This window comes from Oreochromis aureus, linkage group 23 (assembly GCF_013358895.1).
Source record: "Oreochromis aureus strain Israel breed Guangdong linkage group 23, ZZ_aureus, whole genome shotgun sequence".
NCBI classification, from domain to species: Eukaryota; Metazoa; Chordata; class Actinopteri; order Cichliformes; family Cichlidae; genus Oreochromis; species Oreochromis aureus.
Window position 1 is genome coordinate 2,458,053 of NC_052963.1, and position 21,418 is coordinate 2,479,470.

Here is a 21,418-nt window from a genome sequence, read left to right on the forward strand (position 1 = left end):
CTCCTGATTGGCTACTGCAACACACAAAGTAGGGACTCAAAAAACAATAGTGCCACCTGTTGGTGAGATTTCATAAAGAAACAGGACAAATAAAACAGGACACATAACTGTGCCTGACACGACTGTCCGGCCTTCAGTTAGCTGTTCTGGGTGTCTCTCATCAACTGGCAGCCGGTTCATCTGTGCTGCCAGATGCTCGTGGAGCGCACTCAGCTTCTTCAGCCAGTAGATGTGAACCATGTCAGGGCCTGCTGCTGTCCAACTCTCCATACTGGAGACCCTTTCTTGGATGTCTGACACTGTGATGGTTACTGGACCCTGTTCAGGGAGGTTGCTGTGGTCTGCTCTTAGATCCAGTAGCCACTGAGCATTGCTGTTGTGGGTTGCATCCTTCTCCCATATGCTCTCCAGCCTTGGTGCTGCTGTTCTCATATTGTTCACCTGCCACTGACCGTGGATGGTTCTGTGGAGAACAGCTGGTTTATTCTCCTGCCTTCTATCTCTCTGGTGTACCTCTTCAAGCGGCTGTCCAAGGCCTCAGGTATGGACAGCTCCCCCCTGTCGTCCTGGCTCTATACTGGGTGTGGGCCATCGCTTTGTTTTTTAGCATACGTTTTTCACTGGTGTGCACAAAGCCATGACTTGAATCTCTTTGAAAATCTATGGGATGAACTGAAGACCAAAGTTCATGCCAGAAAACCATCAAATCTGAAGGAGCAAGAGAAATTTGCCAAGAAAGAATGAGTTGTATACAGTAAATCATTAGCGAGATGTCTTTGAAAGCAACTAGACTTTGAAAATAAACAAGTGCAAATAAAGTAAATTTAAGAACTTGTAAAATACATATAAGAAAAGATCCAATAAAGCTACACCATAAAACACAGATAATAAAACATTAAAATCACTTCCACCCCATGACAATATGGGTTTTCGACATTTGCGCTGTTGTTCCATTTCCAAAGCAGTTTCAGTGAGGACAGTAGGTGCTCATTCTGAAGTAGCAAAATGCCAAGACAGCAATAGTCAAAATTATGCTCTATAATAAGATTATTCAATTATAAAGTTTTGCTAATGGCACGCAAAGGTTTATTAAATTTTAATTTCATTAATTTAGAGTTCAGATTAGATTTCATATGGACATTAGAAAGATTTTCACCTTTGGACATACATTTTGAGGGTCTGTGGGGTTGGTATGTTGCACAGTACTCTCATGAGTATATGGATTATACATGCTGACCAGAAAAGCCAAAAAAAAAAGAAAAAAGAAAAAATCCGCTCTTCTATCTCAGAGAAGCAGACAGATTCAACATCAGGGTCTGAAAATCCAGTTCTGACAAAACCTGTTGGAACAGTAACTTAGTCGACATTCAATAATGCTATGGCGATTTGTGTCTTTATCAAAAACCAAACAAACAAAAACATTATTATAAGCTAAAGAATGGTAAATGGACTGATTCTTATATAGAGCTTTTCTACTCTCCTGGAGTACTCAAAGCGCTGTATATAACACACCACATTCACCCATACACACAAGCACTCTACACTTTGTCAGGGTTTTCTAACTAACGTACACATTCATACAAGTGGGGATTAGTATCTTGCCCAAGAACATTTGATATGTGGACTGGGGGAGCCAGGAATCGAACCACCAATCTTCTGATCAGTGGATGTCCTGCTCTACCTCCTGAGATACAGCCACCACTTTCTCTGCAGCAGCCAAAGAAAAGAAAAAAACTGAACTGAGCCGAATGCATGTGTTTAGTGCCAGAGTTTGGAGGGCCAGGAGTGACAAAATTAATTAATTAAATATGCCATTAAATAATTAATTAAATGTTTTATTAATTTATTTAAAATTTTAATTATTTATTAACAGATTTAAATCATTATTTAATGATGTAGCTATTTAATACATTTTCGCACTACTGACCCTGCGGCTGTCTTCATGAATTTATTTTATCTGTCAGCCTCACCCATCAAAGTCAGGGGGTGGAGTCAACACCATTGCTTCGGCCTAGCGGCCATGATTTTAGTGGGTGTTTCTCAGTGCCAGCAATGGACATGTGGACAATAACTGAACTGTACTTTGAAATACCCTGTTTGTGTGTCACCAAATATACTTTAAATATTTTTCTAGCCGGGAATGTAGTGTTTTATTCTTCGAATATCTGGTCAGTTTGTCAAGATTTGTCAAGAAATTGGAATTAACTGATTAAATAAATATTTCAATGATTAATTAAATGCCCCTTCATTTCATTTAAAACATTTAAGAAATTATTTATTTATTTGTTTCACATCTTAATTTTAATTATTGACACATTTAATTATTTATTTATTTTATTTGTTTCACATCTTAATTTTAATTATTGACACATTTAATTAATTATTTATTGGTGTATTTAATTAATTAATTTTCTCACTCCTGGCCCTCCATACACAGAGTTGAGGCCGCGTTATCGCGGGGTTGGTCTTATTTTGAATTCAGGAGCAGGGGCATCGTTTACTTCCGGTGTACACAGAAAGGTTTAAAACGGCTGGTTCTGCAAGAAAAGGTACTAAATATGTTGATAGTGATCGTTTCAGCATTAACCACTAAGAGCCGTATTATAGAAAATGTGTTTTCGTCACTTTTTGTGTGTGTTTTCAGCGAGCTTTGCTTTTCTGTCCTGTTATACGATCACGACGGTAAAATAAGCTTTTGGCATTAAAACTGAAGCTTGGTGACGCATACGCGTACACGCTGAAAAAAGGGACTTTCTATTGGACACGTGTTTTCATACAGTCACGTTTGGAGCAGAGCGGAGGGCTCAGTTTCCCCTGCCTTCTTGGTTTATTTTATACAGGCTTCGTGCTACTTATTTATGTGCTACTTATTTATGTTGCACTAAATATGCAGTAACCGCACGCCTGGATTCAACAACGCCACGTGTGACTCATGTCATGTTTGCATGTTTGTGCAGGTGTTAATGATGACAGTCCTGAATCTGTCCTTTGCTGCGTGTGGTTTCCTGGGGATCTATCACTTGGGTGCCATGGAGGCCTTTCTCCGGCATGGGCACAAGCTGCTGGGCTCCCTCAGGGCCTGTGCAGGTGCTTCTGCTGGGGCACTGGTGGCTGCTGTAATGATCACAGCTCCTGAAAAGTTGGAGGTACTGAGTACAGTCCAGGGGCATGTGGGGTTAGTGAAACACTCTGGTCTCTTTGAGCAAAATGGAGATGAACATTTAATAGTATTCCTTTCTCACGATTCTTGTTTCTTCTTCTTTAGTACTGGCAGTTTTTATATGTGTGTGTACGGGACTAAAGGCTTTGTCAGGGTGAATGATGCTCAGGGATACTTGCTGTCTCAGACTTGAAGAACTGTCTGTTTTAGTAATACACACTGTAACAGCCGATGCATCCTATAAAATAACAACTCAGATCTTAGTATATGCAGAATGAGTAATTAACTGTAAATTCAGGAATCTAGATGAACAACAAGTGATTGAGTGAAATGTTATTTACAAGGCGCACTGTGATCAGCCCTCCATATTCTCTGTTATGCAGTTAGTTTTGCAGATTTCAGACATTGATTGTATTGAGATAAATTACCAGTTGTCCAGGAAAAATGAATCTATGAGTGTAGAGCTGAGTGAATGAACTTTGTTACACTAGGTGTGACTGAATGATATACGATGTGTGCTTTCATCTAAGTGTTTGTTTCCTTCTTCCAGCACTGCAAAGATTTCACCTACAGGTTTGCTGACAGTGTGAGACAGCAGCGGTTTGGGGCCGTCACACCAGGATACAACTTTATGTTCACACTCCGGTAACTACTTAGCAGATGTCTCCGCAAAAATCACCGGACGATCTTACACGATGGAGGTCTTGATGTCTCACATTGTGGACCTCTAACATATGTTGCTGTGAATGCTGGTTGGTGGTCAATAACCAGCTTAAACATTGAAAACACTGTGGAGATATTTTCCACCTGCTGCAGCGTCATAGCTCTGTTTCATGCGGTGGAAGGTGTACTGAGTTTGTTTAATGCCACAGTAGCAGAGGTTTGTAGTATTGGTCCAATCATCACAAAAATCCAAAGTGACATAGACGTATTGCCCCGACAGATTCCTTATCCCCTGAGGTTAACTTGCAGTTACTTTTATGATCCTCGTGTTTCACTACCTTACACCATTATCAGGTCAGAAAGTTAATGCCACTGCCTTTACCAAACCACAGCAGTGAGTCTCTTCAGATTCAACAGGCATGAATCACAAGTTGTATCCATGGGTTAAAAAGCCTGTTTCAAACATTCTCACAGTTCACACTTCATGTCAGGACAAAACAAACTACGTAGTCCACATAACCCTGGAGCAACGTCGCCTGTAGCTGTGTAAAGATGTTTGGTTCTTTATAAAAAATTAACTGTTTGGCTGAATTGAGAGTCTGAGCAAGAGTTGTCTTTGGCACGGATGCTATCAGAGATCAGGACTTTGTGGAAGAACAAGATTCGACTGAACTCTTAAGACAGCACACACATGCTTTCTGTCAGTGAACTGGGACCATCTGTCAGAAAGACTAAACTGGTCAGAACTCCAGGTCTGTTAATCAGAGTAATCATAATTTGGTTTTTAATTTTCAGTTTTTGTTTTCAACTTTGTTTAGTTTCAGTGTGCTTCCACAGTGCAGTTGCACGCTTCAGTTTAGTTTTTTAGTTTTATTGCAGTTTTTGTTTGTTTTTATTATTGTTATTATTATATGTTTATACACTGCCAGTCAAAAGTCTGGACACACCTTGTCATTTAATGACTTGTAAATAAACTGAAGACATTTAATATATTTAGTAGAGATGGACCGATCCGATATTACGTATCGGTATCGGTCCGATACTGACCTAAATTACTGGATCGGATATCGGCGAGAAATAAAAAATGTAATCCGATCCATTAAATATCAAAAAAACATCTCACAAAACTTGCGACACGGCGTAACTCGGCTCATAACCGTAGCACGTCGGAGCAGTGTGCGTCACGTGATAGAGCGGCTGTGTGTATTTGTAGCCTCGCTACCAAACCAGCATTTCATCTCCGAGGAAGTTATCCCAGAGAGAAGTAAAGCAAGTGTGTAAGTTCATCTCTGAATGTTTGTAAAGCGTTCCCACGTTAAGCTTAACAACCGATATATGGAGCGACTGCCTCTTCTTGCTGCTACTTCAATCGTGAAACTGATCAATGATCAGCTGATCGGCTTTTCTGTCGCGAGTCCGTCTCTCTTCTTTGTTTTTGGCCCACTTTGCACCAGAAAGAGGAAACCAGCGGCTGAACAACAGCAGCACGCTTTAAGCTTGATAAGCTGTTGTTAGAATGTATTTAATATTACTTTCTACACCAGGATCCTTTTCTACGTAGCTGACGGCTGGTAACTGTGCAGGGGCGGATCTAGCAAAGTGTAGCCAGGGGGGCCGATAGGGCATGAACAGGGAAAAGGGGGGCACAAAGACATACTTTTCTTTCTTATTCTCATTTAAAATGTCTAGCTTTTAATAAATAATTATCTGAATCTTACACCCAAAGTTTTAATCTGATGTAAAATGTATAGAAGTCCATTACTGTATATAGTAACTGTTAAGTCTAATATACCCTAGTAAGCTATAGTACTTTTTCCTTTGGGAAGATACCATCTGTGCAGTCTGCAGTTCTGTTGAAGAAAGATGTTGAATCTATTTAATTATTCTTGAAAAATAATTTATTTCTGTGCATTTTTTCTCACCCTGCATCAAATTAAAGTTGATTACATCGATTAAGCATCATGAGGTGGAGGGTGGGGGTGGTTCCTATTTTTTTTTTTTGCTGGGAGTTTGCAACCCTGTTAGTTAGGTTGCTTAATATTTCTGCTAAGTACTCTTTAAAATACCAGAATAGGGAGGATGGAGCAGGTTTAAGTTTATTAGATTGATCAGTGTTGCTGAACTATGAAATATTTTGGGTGCAGTGTATTTTTTACATACAGGTATAACAGAATAGCTTTAGTGTTGTTGTTTATTTAAACTTGAGTATGAACTTATACAAAATGCAGCAAGATATTAAAAAAACAGTTTTATTGATTAAAAAACACACAATATCGGATTCATATCGGTATCGGCAGATATCCAAATTTATGATATCGGTATCGGACATAAAAAAGTGGTATCGTGCCATCTCTAATATTTAGCAAGATATTTGGAATCATGTAGCAAAGAAAACATTGATAAATGTTTTGGTTTAGATTCCTGAAAGTAGCCGCCCTTTGCTTTGTTGTCAGCGCTGCAAACCCTCGGCCTTCTCTCAGTGAGCTTCATGATGTCGTCACCTGACATGGTTTCACCTCACAGGTGTGCCTGTCAGGGTTCATTGATGGAGTTTCTTGCCTTCTTAATGAGGTTGGGACCATCAGGTGTGTTGTGCAGCAGTCAGGTTGGTGCACAGCTGACAGCTCTATTTGACAACTGTTAGAATTCATATTATGGCAAGAACCAATCAGCTAAGTAAAGAGAAACAACAGCCCATCATTACTGTAAGAACTGAAGCTCAGTCAGTCTGGAAAATGACTGAAACTTTGAATGTATCTCCAAGTGCAGTCGCAGAAACCATCGAGACTACGATGAAACTGTCTCAAAGGACAAACACAGTAAGAGCAGAAACTAAAAGCACAAAAAGGTGTACACAAAGGTGTACACAGAGTTTGTGATCGAGACAGAAAACAGAGGTAAACAGGCAGGGGGCGACCTGCTGCTGGAAGTCACACCGGCAGCTGAATAAGGCCAGCATGCTTTGGTCAGTGTAAATGCTTGATAGCTTGATTAATAATCGCACGTTCCTGTAAAACAAACAGTTTACGATGCCCCGTGGAGATGATTTCATTAAAGCTCTGACAGATGAACATCTGTGTCTGGATTTTCCCACAGGGAGGGGATAGAAGAGATTCTCCCCACAGAGGCTCACAGTCTGGCCACTGACCGCCTCTATGTCTCAATAACACACTCAGAAAGTGGCACGAACCACATCGTGTCAACGTTTACCTCCAGGGAGGAGCTCATAAAGGTACGCACCCCTCTCTGTAAACACATACAGCCCGTTCTTTCAGTTTCAAACATAGTCATAAATGTTTATGATTGTTTTACACCCTTGTTTCTCTCCAGTCTTCAGTTTAGTGCTTTTACTACTATAAATGACACCATGCTGTATATGAGCTGTTGCCTAACTGCACGTGCCTCATGACCAAACTGTTGAGTGACGAGCTGCCGAACGGGACTTTGATGAACAAGTGTTTTTCCTGGATAACTGTCCCCCTCTTGTACCTGTCCAGGTTCTGTTAGCCAGCTGCTTTGTCCCAGTCTATGCTGGACTCAAACCAGTAGAGCTCAGAGGAAAGGTAAGGGTTTACCCACGGTGCTGGGAGGATTCAGTGACTCCTCAGAACAAAATAAATTGGTTAATGATGTTCCACAGGAAGCAGCGACAGCTTTGCTGACTGACTTCAGAGTGTACGGTGCTAGAAAATGTTAAAAATACAAAAGTAGGTGTTACTGAAATAACTCGTGACACAGGGTCTGAGAGATACTTGACCAGGGAATACATGTTAACAACAGCCAGATGTCACAGTCCAGGGTTAAAATGAGCTTTATGTACAACATGTGGGCATAAAAGAGGTTATGAATAATACCTGAGATTTTATTACGAGCCAAAATGCCTGGTAAAGAAAATATTTGAATGTGTCTTGAGCCACTTTTACACATGAACTGTGGATAATGATGGCATTATCTGAAGTTAATATCGGCCTTTCCTTCAAATAGCACACAGCAGGTCCTCTTCAGATGTGCTCTTACTACTGGAAACCAATGGAAACCTAGTTCCTTTGGTTTAGGTGAGGGTACAGGAGGCACGCGACACCCACTCACTGTAAATCCACCAGGCCTGTGCTGTTCTCACATGGATGTAATCTGACATCACGTGGACGTTATACTGTGGAGCTGGCAGGTTTCTCTGCTCCGGCTGCTTCGTGCACTAGATTTGAATGTGTCTGTGCTGGCTGGGTTGTAGGAAAGTTCAGGTTTGCAGTGCTTGTCTACAAAGTATTTAATGACAAGATTATTTATGCATTTGGTGTGGCTGTAGCTCAGGATGTCAAGCAGGTCATCTGCTAATCAGAAGGTTGATGGTTCCATCCCTGGCTGCTCCAGATATCCTTGGGCAAGATACTAAACCCGAGTTTCTCTCCAGTTCATCCATCCGAGTGTGAACGTCAGATAGAAAACACTAAAGCACAGAAAGACTTGCTTGTATGAATGGGTGAATGAGGCATGTTGTCTAAAGAGCTTTGAGTAGAAAAGAGTCCTGTTAGCATGTTTATGATTCTTTGAAAGTCTAAACAGTTTTCTTTGCTATAAACTTTATTTGTAGATGTTGTGTGACAAGAAGATCGTCTTTGTTTTCTTTAGAAATGGATTGATGGAGGATTCACTGACAGCCTGCCAATCCTGCCCGTGGGACGAACCATCACAGTGTCACCCTTTGCTGGACGGCAGGATGTGTGTCCAATCCACAGAGGGCGGTTCAAAACTCAACTCAGATTGGCCAACATGAACATAATGGTGAGAACCGGAGCATCTGATTGGTCTGTAAGGAGAAACCTGAATTACCTCATATCGTCAGCAAGATTATTCTCCACGTTTCAGCTTTTTACCATAGCTGAGCAGCGTGTACGGCTAATAGTGCTAAAGATATGTGCCAGGCAACAAGCAGCCCCACAAACCCTTCTCACCCTCTGAAATAGTACTTCCTGTTAGTGCACCCAGTGCTCCAATCTGCTGGTTGTATTCAGCTTCTTCAGCAGCTTCGACCTCCGTCCAAAATGCCAAATTTCTGGAGAGTCCGAAACAAAAGTGCTGCAGTTATGAAAGAGTCATGTTCAGATATGTGGGAGGTGTATTCAGAACTGACTGGTGTCATTCACATCATCACAGTTCAAATATTATTCTTTGATATTATTTTAATTGTTATATAGTGTCAGGAAATCAATATCCTTAGTGTCCTTATTTTCCTATTAGATTGTTTTATGTACTTTAATAATGAAGGCTTGTGGAGCAAGGCCACCTTTGACTCACAAACTAAGTGCTCAGCCAGACTGAAAAACAGGAAGTTGTAGTGCACAGGCATGTTAATAGATAAGACACAGAAAAGAGGAACTTTCCATATAAGCAATGTTTGAGACTGTGTGACGTGTAAAGTACCAAAATAACACCTATATGAGACACAGCTTATGATTCTAATGTTAGAGCTCTTGCAACTGGCGTTTGAGCTGTGCAGGGGTCTCTCTCTTCCGGAAGATGATTGAATAAAAAGAAATATAAATGTTTTAACACACTATGAGAAAACTATGAGTTTTCTCTGTTCTGTCATGGGGACAAAAGGATCGGGGTTTAATAATAGTTAAAGAGTGCTATAATCTTAGATGTGTTGCCAGAACCATAAATGTGGCTCTTTTGATCTCATTAGAAGATGAAGTCGAGCTGTAAATGTTACTTGACTTCATCCAGCTTACAGCACAGAGTGCAGCACGTTCAGCTGTGCTGTGAATGGCTGCTGTGAGTGCAGAACGACGTGTGTTTCTGTCACTGACTTTGTTGATGCGAATGCAGTGTTTCCATTGGTTTCCTCAGTTTTCCGTGGAGAACCTCAAACGTCTGAATCAGGCTCTGTTCCCTCCATCTGCCGGCACCATGCATTCGTTATGTGAAGAAGGTTTCACGGACGCCGTGAAGTTCTTAAAGAGAGAGGGCTGGATGAGCTGAGCGCACATCCCTCATGGACAAACGTGACACAGAGCATGTGAAGCCTGGAGTGTCATTTACCAAGAATGAATAAACATCATATTTTCTGTATTTATACACATTTCCTGGGTGATTTATTAGCTCACCCAGGAAACAGATACATAGTTTGCTAGAAAAGTAACTGCACCGATGTTTGCATGCAGTGATGTTGGAAGTGATTCAGCCTTTCAGACTAAATCTAGTCTTGGTGCATGTTTGGAAAGAACGTATGTGACATTGTGGGCTTCACTCAGATTCCTTTTATCACACAGGCATCCTCTCTCTGTGACAGCACCTGAAGATGGACTTTTATCATAGTTTAATTGCTTTTGACTTGAAGCAGAGCGAAAAATATCGGATATCCATTACCCGCTTCACAGAAAAGTTTGTGCCGCCATCGTGGATGCTGGTGGCTCCCCCAGGACACGAGGGTGCATCTTTGAAGTGTTGGATGTTTGTGCAGGTTTGACTGCTGCTGGGTCAGCGTTTGATTTCCTTCAGGCGCCGACTTGACGGTGTGCGAGAGCTGCTCTGCCTCTGCACTCAGCCACATTCTGCAGTGATGTCCAAGCGGCTGGAAGAGCGAGGCTGATTTATCCTATGTTATCCACACAGCGAGGCAGCAGTTACACACATGCACTAGACTGCAGACTGTGGAGGACAGTCTTGGATCGGGAGTTTTGCTGTTAGACTTAATATTCCAGGAACCCTCGGTGGCATTTCCATCTTTTATATACAGTCTTTTTGGTAAACAACAGTGTGAAGGCTGCGACAGGGCTGTCAGTGCTTTTGATCACTGAAGTTCTGCTGATCTTTAAAACCAGAAACTTCATGTGTTCTGTTTTTTGAGATTTTATTTAGTCTCAAACGCTGATGTCCTTTAAATGATGTTTGTTGTAAAATGAGTGATTTGAATGAGTAAACAAAGAAATGTCAAATAATATTGTTCTTGTCATCATTCTCTCAGATCTGAGCCGGCTGTTGGGACGTCTTCAGCTCCCTTATCATCTCTTATTTAGCATGTCTGTGTTGACATGCACTCCAATGCAGCAGATCTGATGACCGTATGAAATCCATCACAGATACTGTGCATACTCATGAAAGTGACAGGGAGCGCCACAGCTTCATTTTAGGCTTAAGACGTGTAGAAGTCCATCCAGGGATGTGGATCATGAACAATCCTGAATAATACAGACCCTGAATGTTGTATCATAGTCAGTTAAACATTATTAGTATTAGAGATCTGTGAAGATCTGCTGCAAACACAGGAGAGGTCACTGACATCCTACTGTTTCTGCTGTCATCAGTGAACTTTTATTCTTACCTTTAAAAACAAAAAGTCTTCAATTCTAATGTCAACAGACAAACATGACATGTACCTGGGTCCACCTGGACAGGCTTGAGTTTGGTTTCATTTGGACACCAACACACGTGGCAGCTTTTGTTTGAGTTACATCTTACTGAAACAATTCAGGGTTGTTTTGCATTTTAAACTTGTTACATCTAAATTTGATTTAGACACACACACACGTATCCCACTTGTGCTTCCTCAGTGTTATTATGTAAGCTCACCTGCTGGTTGTGGTAATAAGACTCATTTAAAGCTTCGCCTGCGGCTAAGAAACCTCAGCTTGTGTTTTTCTCCATAATGTTGGGCTGTTGAGTCTCGGTAATGAACTACAGTAGGGGACTGCTGTGTGGACGGAGGCCAGCTGAAGGAGCTCATTTGTTAGTGTAATTATTCAGCTGTTGACTTCAGTGTATGGGACTGAAAAGCTGTTGTTCACACCTGCAATGTGTTACTTGTGTGATAAGCCGTTCAGATCCACTGAAAAGCAGAGAATGCCAGCTCCCAAAAGTTTTTCATCTGCGAGCTGCACTGTCCTCTGGTCCTAAATGAATGCAGTGGAAACTGATTCTACAAAGGCCCAAAGAGGATGGAGTGGAAAAAAGCAGTCCTCTCAGGTCTAGTATTTATGCAATCCAGGAACATCTGTGCCCTTTGTTGTGTTTCTGTCCACAGTTATTTGGGGAAATGGGATTCTGGGCTGTAACCACATTACTGTAGTAGAAGCTCCTGCTGTGCCCCAGGGCTGCTGGGAGATCCATTCAGCAGATATGATTGGTACCTTTGCACAGGCTCATAAACAACTCCACAAGCTTGCAAAGAATTCTTTGTTACCCTAGTCTGCACGCTGGAGAAATAAGCAAAACATAACGGCTGTTTCCTGATTGTTTTCTACACTGTACGATCTGTGTATGAAGGAACGTAACATGTATTAAAGTATATGGCCTAAACTGAGGGCCAATCAGAAGGCGTGATATCCCACCCCGTGTTCTCAACAGTCTGTTATCACAAGCTCTGATGTGACGTCAGGTCTGCAGTCTTCATCGTAGTCGGCCTGTCCACGTCTTTTCCCTCAAAGCAAAGAGCTCACTGCTGAAACGCACCAGGCTACAGTTCTGTTTAGTGATGCTGAGGGTTGATTTTATATTTTTTTGCATGCACATTCAGACAGTGTATCCAACTACAACAGGGCTGTTCTGCAGGTTTTAGATCTCACCCTGGGTCAACACACCTGAATCAAATGATTAGTTCATTACCAGGAAAACTTCAAGACATGTTGTTGAGGTCATTTAACCATTTGAATCAGCTGTGTTGGATCAAGGACACATCTAAAACCTGCAGGACCCCGGCCCTCGAGGCCTGGAGCAGGGGTGTCCCACTCCAGGCCTCGAGGGCTGGGTACTTCAGACCCAGCAACACACTCAGACAAAAACTAGAACTGAAGAAGCTTCTCGGATGAGAGGTGAAACGTCTTCAAGCAACTTAAAGAAGTCCAGACGCTTTTCTTTCCAGGCTCTTTAAATTACCTGGCTTGTTTGGCCAGTGTGCAGGTTTTATGCCTGAAACACACATTACAGGCCACATGCCCTGATGCTCAGCCCCAGATTAAGCTTTCATTGGTTGTTTGTTCACACGCTCACATTCTGTTCAGTTTAGGCTGATTTCTTTGGATATTGATGAGTTCAAATGAACTTTTAACAGGAACATAACACACTGTGAATCAGAGCTGAGCTGACAACAGCACTCTCCGTCACCAGCAACGGACGCCAGTGCAAAACCTACTGATTCAGCCTGTGACTCAGTACTGCCACTTCACTCTGTGTCCTCCAAAGTTGTTTATACCTGCGTTGAGCAAAGAAAGCTCGAAATCTTCAGAATGCTCACACTCATCAGACTTTTTGTTTAAATTATGGCTGAAACAATCCATCAACCACCCGTCTCAGCAGTTAGCTAAGAAAATGATAACAGATGATTTCAGCAACATTAGTAACTGCCTCAGCCATCGTATGCTTCCCAGACTGACACCTGGAAATGACTGGTTTCCACATTTATTGCATGTTTGATTTCATGATGTGGATGGAAGGAGAAAAAAAAACTGCAGCTGCTCCTCTTCCTCATTCCTGAGCTCTGAGGAATGAATAAATACTGCTGTTCTCTAATCTCTCAATCCACTACCACCAGTGCCAGATATGATTACAGAGGTCCTGCAACTGTCATCAGCCACAGATGCACTGTTCATGGAGCTTTTCAGAGAAGTCAGGCTTGAACCTGTTACAGTGCTGCACAAGATGATGTTTTTCAGCCGTACATCTAAATGTGGTTCCAATAAGTTTATTTGAATTTCAAGCTCCAGTGACTGTGTACTGAACCTAAACTGGAACACACAGACACAGTAACTGATGCTTAAAAAAAGGCTAGGGCAGTTCCTGACTTAAACACATCCTCAGTTAGATTTGATGGAGAATCATGAATTGAGGCTGTGGTGTGGAAAAGGGCTCAGACAGGACTGGCTGCAGGGACTGGGCTGAGCATAGTTCTGCTGCAGGTTACTTCCTGTTAAAAGGGTGTTTTTCCTTCCCACTATTTTATTGCTCACAAGACATTTATAGTTTTCACTGTAATTATAAAGCACCACTGACACCATCCGTGAACTGGTGCTATAAATGAAACTGAACTGAGTCTTCTCTGGGAAAATAACCCACGTGACAGCAACATGACTCTCTTCCTGCTGAAGGTTGTCCACTCTTCGTGTCACCCCTGGCTGAGGTCAGTGTTATCTTGGATTCCAAAAGGTTTCATGCTGAATGTTTTCAAGATGGAAAAACACAATGATAAAAAATCTCAATAAAATTTGTGAACACAATTGCTGTACACATGCTGAACGCTACTCCCACAGAGGTCGATTATCTAGTTAACAATTTCACTTCTTTACTACATTTACAACCTGCTCCTCTGAAAAAGAAATTCTCACATCAGAGGTATAACTTTCAAACACTCACCTTAAAGCAGATGACTCGTAAGCTGGAGAGGAAATGGTGTGTCACAAATTTAGAGGATCATCATTTAGCCTGGAGAAATAGTTTGCTGCTTTATAAGAAAGCCCTCCGCAAAGCCAGAACATCTTACTATTCGTCACTGATTGAAGAAAATAAGAACAACCCCAGGTTTCTCTTCAGCACTGTAGCCAGGCTGACAAACAGTCAGAGCTCTACTGAGCCAACCATCCCTTTAACGTTAACTAGTAATGACTTCATGAACTTCTTCACAAATAAAATTCTTATCATTAGAGAAAAAATTACCAATAATCATCCCACAGATGTAATATTATCTACAGCTACTTTTAGTACCATCGATGTTAAGTTAGACTCTTTTTCTCCAATTGATCTTTCTGAGTTAACTTCAATAATTAATTCCTCCAAACCATCAACGTGTCTTTTAGACCCCATTCCTACAAAACTGCTCAAAGAAGTCCTGCCATTAATTAATGCTTCAATCTTAAATATGATCAACCTATCTCTAATAATCGGCTATGTACCACAGGCCTTCAAGCTGGCTGTAGTTAAACCTTTACTTAAAAAGCATCTCTAGACCCAGCTGTCTTAGCTAATTATAGGCCAATCTCCAACCTTCCTTTCATATCAAACATCCTTGAAAGAGTAGTTGTCAAACAGCTAACAGATCATCTGCAGAGGAATGGCTTATTTGAAGAGTTTCAGTCAGGTTTCAGAGCTCATCACAGCACAGAAACAGCTTTAGTGAAGGTTACAAATGATCTTCTTATGGCCTCTGACAGTGGACTCATCTCTGTGCTTGTCCTGCTAGACCTCAGTGCTGCGTTCGATACTGTTGACCATATTTTATTACAGAGAGTAGAGCATGCAAGACCTGGATGGCCGCTAACTTTCTGCTTCTTAATTCAGATCAAACTGAGGTTATTGTACTCGGCCCTGAAAATCTTAGAAATATGGTATCTAAGCAGATTCTTACTCTGGATGGCATTACCTTGGCCTCCAGTAATGCTGTGAGGAACCTTGGAGTCATTTTTGACCAGGACATGTCCTTCAACGCACATATTAAACAAATATGTAAGACTGCTTTCTTCCATTTGCACAACATCTCTAAAGTTAGAAATATCCTGTCTCAGAGTGATGCTGAAAAACTAGTTCATGCATTTATTACTTCCAGGCTGGACTTCTGTAATTCATTATTATCAGGATGTCCTAAAAACTCTCTGAAAAGCCTTCAGCTGATCCAAAATGCTGCAGCAAGAGTCCTGACAGGGACTAGAAAGAGAGAGCAGATTTCCTTTTTGCTAAAGCATATAGTTAGGGCTGGACCAGGTGACCCTGAATCCTCCCTTAGTTATGCTGCAATAGGTGCAGGCTGCTGGGGGATTCCCATGATGCACTGGGAGTTTCTTCTTCAGTCACAGTTGACACCATGTTTATACTCTGCATCGAATCATATCTGTTATTAATCTCTGTCTCTCTTCCACAGCATGTCTTTATCCTGTCTTCCTTCTCTCACCCCAACCAATCACAGCAGATGGCCCCGCCCCTCCCTGAGCCTCCTTCCCACTGTCACCAAAGTGCTTGCTCATAGGGGGTCATATGACTGTTGGGGTTTTGTTCTGTTTTCTTTGTATTACTGTAGGGTCTACCTTACAACACAAAGCATCTTGAGGCGACTGTTGTTGTGATTTGGTGCTGCATAAATCAAACTGAATTGAACTGTATATAAACATGTCAGACTACACTACACTTTCCAAATCTAGCTGACTTTCTGTTTACATAGCTACAGTCCAATTCTATTCTGTTTTATCATTGCCACCTGTGTACTGACTAGATTTCTAAATATGAAGTGTTACGCCCCAGTCTAGGGGTACAGGAACGCAACATAAGTTTGAAAAGATTGCCCCGCCCTGGTCCCCAAAACCATACACAGGGAAAACCAATTTCTCAATGAATGGTGGTTTATTTTGCTACACTGGAATAAAGAAGCTCCGGGGTGAACAAAGGCCAAAATAACAAACAAAACAAGCTAAGTCAGGAGGAGGTGCTATCTAAACCCTATGTGAAACCAAAAACCAAACAAAAGACAAGCGCTACACCTTACTCCCTGACCGTGATAAACAGGAGAAAACAGTGCAAGGAAAAACAATAGGCAGCTCGCCCCTTATGTTCCAGTGCTATTTACAATGTGCTATTTACAATGAAAACTAATGTACACACTATATACAGAACTGAGAAAATCGCAAAAGTCACAGGAACAAATGTCATGGGTTTTGGAGGCCAGGATCAGGTCTGCTGCTGCTGTCAGTGGCTGCCCCGGGACAACTGCTGGTGATGGGTTTTGAATGCGGCCACATGATCCGCGGACCAATCAGCAGCCGTCAGCTCATCCAATCAGGGCCTGCAAAGATTTAAAGACACAGACAAAGAAAACACAGCCACCAAAACAGATTATGGCCAGGGCCATAACATGAAGCTTTTGTTACTACACCGAGTGAAATAAAATCAGTGCATCAGATGACTGCACCCTGACAAAACAAAGGTTTAATCATGGATTTGAGGAGTTCATATGAAGTGTCCATATTCAGATTAGTGTGACTAAACAGCAGCAAGGATCTTCCAATGAAGCCTCCACAGAAGCCTACTGGTACAGCTGGCACTGACAGAGCTGTGTGACTGTGGAGCAGCAGGGCTGCAGCCAGGGCTTCCACATCAGGTTCGCTGGACTTAACTGGTTCTCCACTGGCTTCAGTGAGCGCTGATGCATCTTCACAGCTTCCTTCATTGTGGCCAGGACAAAGTGAAAGGCAGGCTCAGTGTCTGGGGTCAGCGGTGTGCTCTCTGATGGGTCCTTTGAGAGATCGAAGAGCAGGGGAGGATCGTGGAAGGTAACGTAGTCCGGCGTGCAAAAGCAGGCAAGTGTATGGAAACATGCCTTCTTGTCTTCTGGGTAGAAGTTTGGAGTGAAGTAAAAAGCTTTCCACACCGAGCTACCTGAGAACGATAAATGAAAGCACTCAGTGCCACTTTCCTTCCATGAAGCAGGGTGTTGAAGTGCACACTTTCAGCCTTAAATCTAAGACTTTTACAAACCAAAGGAAGTTCAACATTTATACATTTTCAAATGCACAAAATTAATTCAACAAACTAACAATTTTATTTTAATGCTTGGATGAAAATCTGTTGTAGAACATGACCAGCTGGAGTCTAAAACCCATGGACATCAACAAATGCAGCATTTCCTCCTGAGAGACGCTCCGTCAGGCATTTACTGCATCCACCTTCAGTTTGTGGATCCTTCTGGTTATCATCTGAAAAGCTGCTCTGCTAGGTTGAGATCAGGTTTGTGCAGCATTTGTCTGAATCTGAGCAGAGTATCGTCCTGTGCACTTCACAGCTCGCCCTTCAACGTCAGTGCTCTTCCCCACACTATAACATTAGCTTTATTGTGCACTGAATTCTGTTTGGGCCTCTTATTTAAAATTACAGCAAGAAGCTATAAACTATTAATTCAATATTCTCTCCATGGACGCCACTCTCTTCCTCACTGTTGGTGTTCCAAAGTGTTAAAAATAGCTTTGTAAAGTCATGTTTTCCAGACTCATAGGTGTTAATGACTTTGGTTCTTATCTGTTCTAGAGTGTATTTTGTGTTATGATGTGTAACTTTTTGAGATCTTTTATCCTCCTTGATTCATCAGGTCACACAGCTTTCCATAAAAATGGATTAATCACAGTCAATTCCTGATTTGACAAGAGAGGGGGATTACTTTTATAGCTACGGCCAGGTAGGTTTTGTTTCTTTCTCCTACATCATCATTTGGAAACTGCATTTTGTATTTACTTTATCTTTGTCTAATAGTAAAATTTGTTTGATGATCTGAAACAGGATGCGGCAAATACTTTTTCACAGCACTGTATATCTGATACATTTGATGAGGGAATAACCTCACGTGGCCATGAAACTGCTTGTCATTTAACTACCTAATTAATTTTAGGCCTCTGTATGAAAGTGGCTGTAATTCAGTTAATGCATGTTTGTAAAACCCCTTAAATGAAAGCTGAAATACTTAACTTCAGTCACATATGGTTTGAAAACTACAAAAAAATGATGTCTTTGTCCAACAAGTTATGGACCTAACTGTATTTGCCCAGCCTGCTGAATCTCTGTCTAATACAGCAGCTACATGTTATCAAAAGGTTGATGAACAGAATCAACCTTTTGTAAAGTGTGTAATGTATGTTTTGTCAAATAATATCAAAGAGAAACACATTTTCCATTTGCCTTTGCTAGTTATCTTTTCATGACCTGACATGGTATGTTACAAAGGGTATACCCTGCAGAGGCTGCCACTCTGTCGCAGAGCTAACACTTACAGACAGACAACCATTCACAATCACACCTATTCGCAATTTAGAATTACCAGTTAACCTCACAGTCTGCACACAATGCTAACAACTGCACCACCGTGCTGCCCCTGGATCTAGTTCAGCTAAATGAGCAGTTGCTACAATACACCTGGGATTGTAGTTGGTCATTTTCCTCATTTGTTCAAAGGTCTGGTCAAACATTTCCTGCAGAAGGCTTAAAGAGCCTTCTAGAAGCTCAGACGGCCTCAGCCTGAGCTGAGTGTGAAAATCTGCAGGAAATGTCTGAAGTTGTTTTCATCCATGCACTTGTATCATTTGGTCCTTGTGATGGCTCACATCGCCTGCTGGTTTCATGCTTTCACTTTTTAAATTATAACTGCAAACACAAGTATGGAGCCATGGTATACTTATTATCCATAAACTCTATAATGTGTAGTAATATAGTATATGTTTCAGTGTGCGGGCCCTTTGGCCAAACTGCTGTCTTTAAAAGTTACGATAAATAGAAATGCAGCAGCATGCTCAGGTTTTCAAATGAGACCTTTGCTGCTAATGAACTCCCTACTGTAGTTTATCAACTTGGAAAAACTACATACGTAACTGTGGAATCTGTGAAAGTGTGGACACCAAATGAATCAGATCCTGTTTTCCACCATTCACGCTCCAGCCTGTAAAATCTTTTTGTGGCAGTCAATAATTTTAAGCTGCAGATCACTTCAGCTGAGAGATCTTTTCAGACTGTCTTGCTGTGTCAGATCTCCCCTGAGACTTTCTCTGATAGTCAGGTCGGAGGACTGTTACTATATTTTTAAGTCTTCTGTGGATGATTGTTCTCTTGAGGAAGCCAGCCTCTTTTTCATCTTTGTATGTTGACTTTAAATAACAGCAGAAATATGGCCTCAAATAGCAGAGTTTGTACCTGTCTGGTACAAAGTGATCCAAGAACTTTGTCCTTTAGTTTGGTAGGTTACATTTTAAGTAGTTTATTAATCTATTTCAGGAGTGGCCAACCCGCAGCTCCTGAGCCGCATGCAGCTCTTTGCCTGGTTTCATGCAGCTCTTGTTTATATTGAAGTTTGTGTTTTTTTAAAATCTGTTCGCTTCGTTTGAGTTCAATACGGTATTTTCATCAAATTCATATGTGCTTGAGATGAAAATACCGCAAAGTTTCCCAGTAGGCGCAAGTGTCATGATCATGATGGGTGTGACCCAGTGTTTTGTGTTTGATTTATACTTCTTAATTATTGTTAACGAAGCTTGGAGTTTCTGTTTCTGTGCCCTCCCTATGTTTCAGGTTTGGTTACCCTTTTTTGGAATTTCCACTGCATCATCCACAGGGAGCAACTCGTGTCTAAATCATTGAATTTATTTATTTATTTATTTATTTATTTATTTTTTGTCTGTCCCATTTGGTTCTTTAGCCGTCAGAATTGTTGTTTGAAGACCAACAAGGATACCAAATGGATTTATTTTGCCAAATGGATCATCATGGCATTGCCGTATTGGTCCATTTGATCAAACTTTGTTGTTATTATTTATTTATTTTTCAGTTGTTACAGATGGGACAGACATGACTGGGGGATAGGAAAGGGAGAAAGAAAGAGAGGAAGGAAAAGAAAAACAGAAGGGAAAAGGGACAGTGAGAAAGGGCACTTATAAAGACAAAGAGAAAAAAAAAATCTCCTGGATCACCTGTTGAGAGAAAAAGAAGAGAAGACAAGCGAAAAAAAACCCAAACAAAAACAAAGCCACATACTAAACACAACACCATCACGTTAATCTAGCTAAGTGTGAACAGCAGTAAATACTAAATATTGAAAGTTGTTGTGCAGCACGCAGGACAGACAGCGCACAATGTGCTTTGAAGTAGCAGCTAAGAAAGGTGTAGTTTATGTCTACGAACAGTGAACACCCGTGTGCACACCTGTGTGGATCAACGCTTGTATACAAAAAAGGTTTCCCCATGTAACGGTCTGCTAGAGGGTGTGGAGGCCCATAGCCCCGTCCCCAGGGCATGAAGCAGGCATGGAAGAGATCCAGGCTCCAGACATCCAGAGGCCCCAGAGTGCGAGAGCCCAAGGAGTACCACCGAGGGGCATCCGTGCCACCTTCCTGGGAAGGGCTGAGGAGATCCCCAGACGAGGGGTCACCCAGTAGCCACGGAGCAGAAGCCAGAGGGGGCTGCACTGGCGTGCCCGCCGGCTCTGCCGGCAGCCAGCTGTGCCAGAGTGAACCGAGTTGCAGGCCCCGAGGCCGGAGGCCCGAGGGCCCCCTTTGCCCCGGAAGAGGCCTGACCGAGCGACAGGCACCAGGCCCCGCCAAGTAGCCACCGGGAGTGAGCTGGTGCATACCTGAGCGCCCAGCCCCGGACACCAAGAACCACCAATGCACCAACCCCTGAGGGCATCAGGGGTTGGTGAATTTAGACAGCGTCATGAAGCCTGTGTTGGAAATCATCAACTACATCCGCACGCATGCACTTAACCACAGGCAATTCAAGAATGTCCTCGCTGAGCTGGACCCGGGGCTTCCAGGTGACCTGCTGCTGCACTGCCCTGTGAGGTGGCTGTCAAAAACCCAGGTACTCTCTCGCTTCTTTGAGCTTTTGGATGCTAAGAAACTGTTAATGAAAGAGAAGGACCAGGGCTCACAAAATCGCTAGCCCGACGTCCCGGGGCTAGCGATTGAATTTGTGCTTGTTTTTTTGCTTTCACTTTCACTTTGCGATCGTGCGAACGGTGTGTAGAGAGCGGCAGCACTGATTGGTGAGTGACGATTAATTGCGCACCATTTCCTCTGACATCGTCTTATCACTCATTAGCTTACTATTCAAACGTGACACATGTCTCCCACAGCAAGCTTAAAC

The 21,418-nt window shown here is 42.0% G+C and overlaps 2 protein-coding genes across 5 annotated transcripts in view; one reads left to right on the top strand and one right to left on the bottom strand.

Moving 5' to 3' along the window:
* The first annotated feature begins 2,472 nt into the window (after window positions 1–2,472).
* On the top strand, window positions 2,473–10,766 carry pnpla4 (patatin-like phospholipase domain containing 4). 4 transcript variants are annotated; one of them, XM_031742299.2, is made up of 7 exons: window positions 2,473–2,549; window positions 2,958–3,146; window positions 3,711–3,805; window positions 6,920–7,055; window positions 7,321–7,386; window positions 8,453–8,605; window positions 9,674–10,766. In XM_031742299.2, exons 2-7 carry the CDS (start codon window positions 2,964–2,966, stop codon window positions 9,803–9,805), a joined length of 765 nt encoding a protein of 254 aa, XP_031598159.1. In that variant the 5' UTR covers window positions 2,473–2,549; window positions 2,958–2,963; the 3' UTR covers window positions 9,806–10,766. The 4 variants fall into 4 exon arrangements, with proteins under 4 accessions (XP_031598159.1, XP_031598160.2, XP_039463355.1 ...); XM_031742300.2 differs by having other exon boundaries at window positions 10,096–10,766; XM_039607421.1 differs by lacking the exon at window positions 7,321–7,386.
* A 5,359-nt stretch (window positions 10,767–16,125) lies between these two features.
* The window catches only part of sts (steroid sulfatase (microsomal), isozyme S), a 31,152-nt gene continuing 25,859 nt past the window's right edge, over window positions 16,126–21,418 (bottom strand). Inside the window, exon 11 of the mRNA XM_031742295.2 lies at window positions 16,126–17,176. Coding sequence (XP_031598155.1) covers window positions 16,824–17,176 — 353 coding nt within the window. The 3' untranslated portion in view covers window positions 16,126–16,823. The remainder of the gene's footprint in view (window positions 17,177–21,418) is intronic.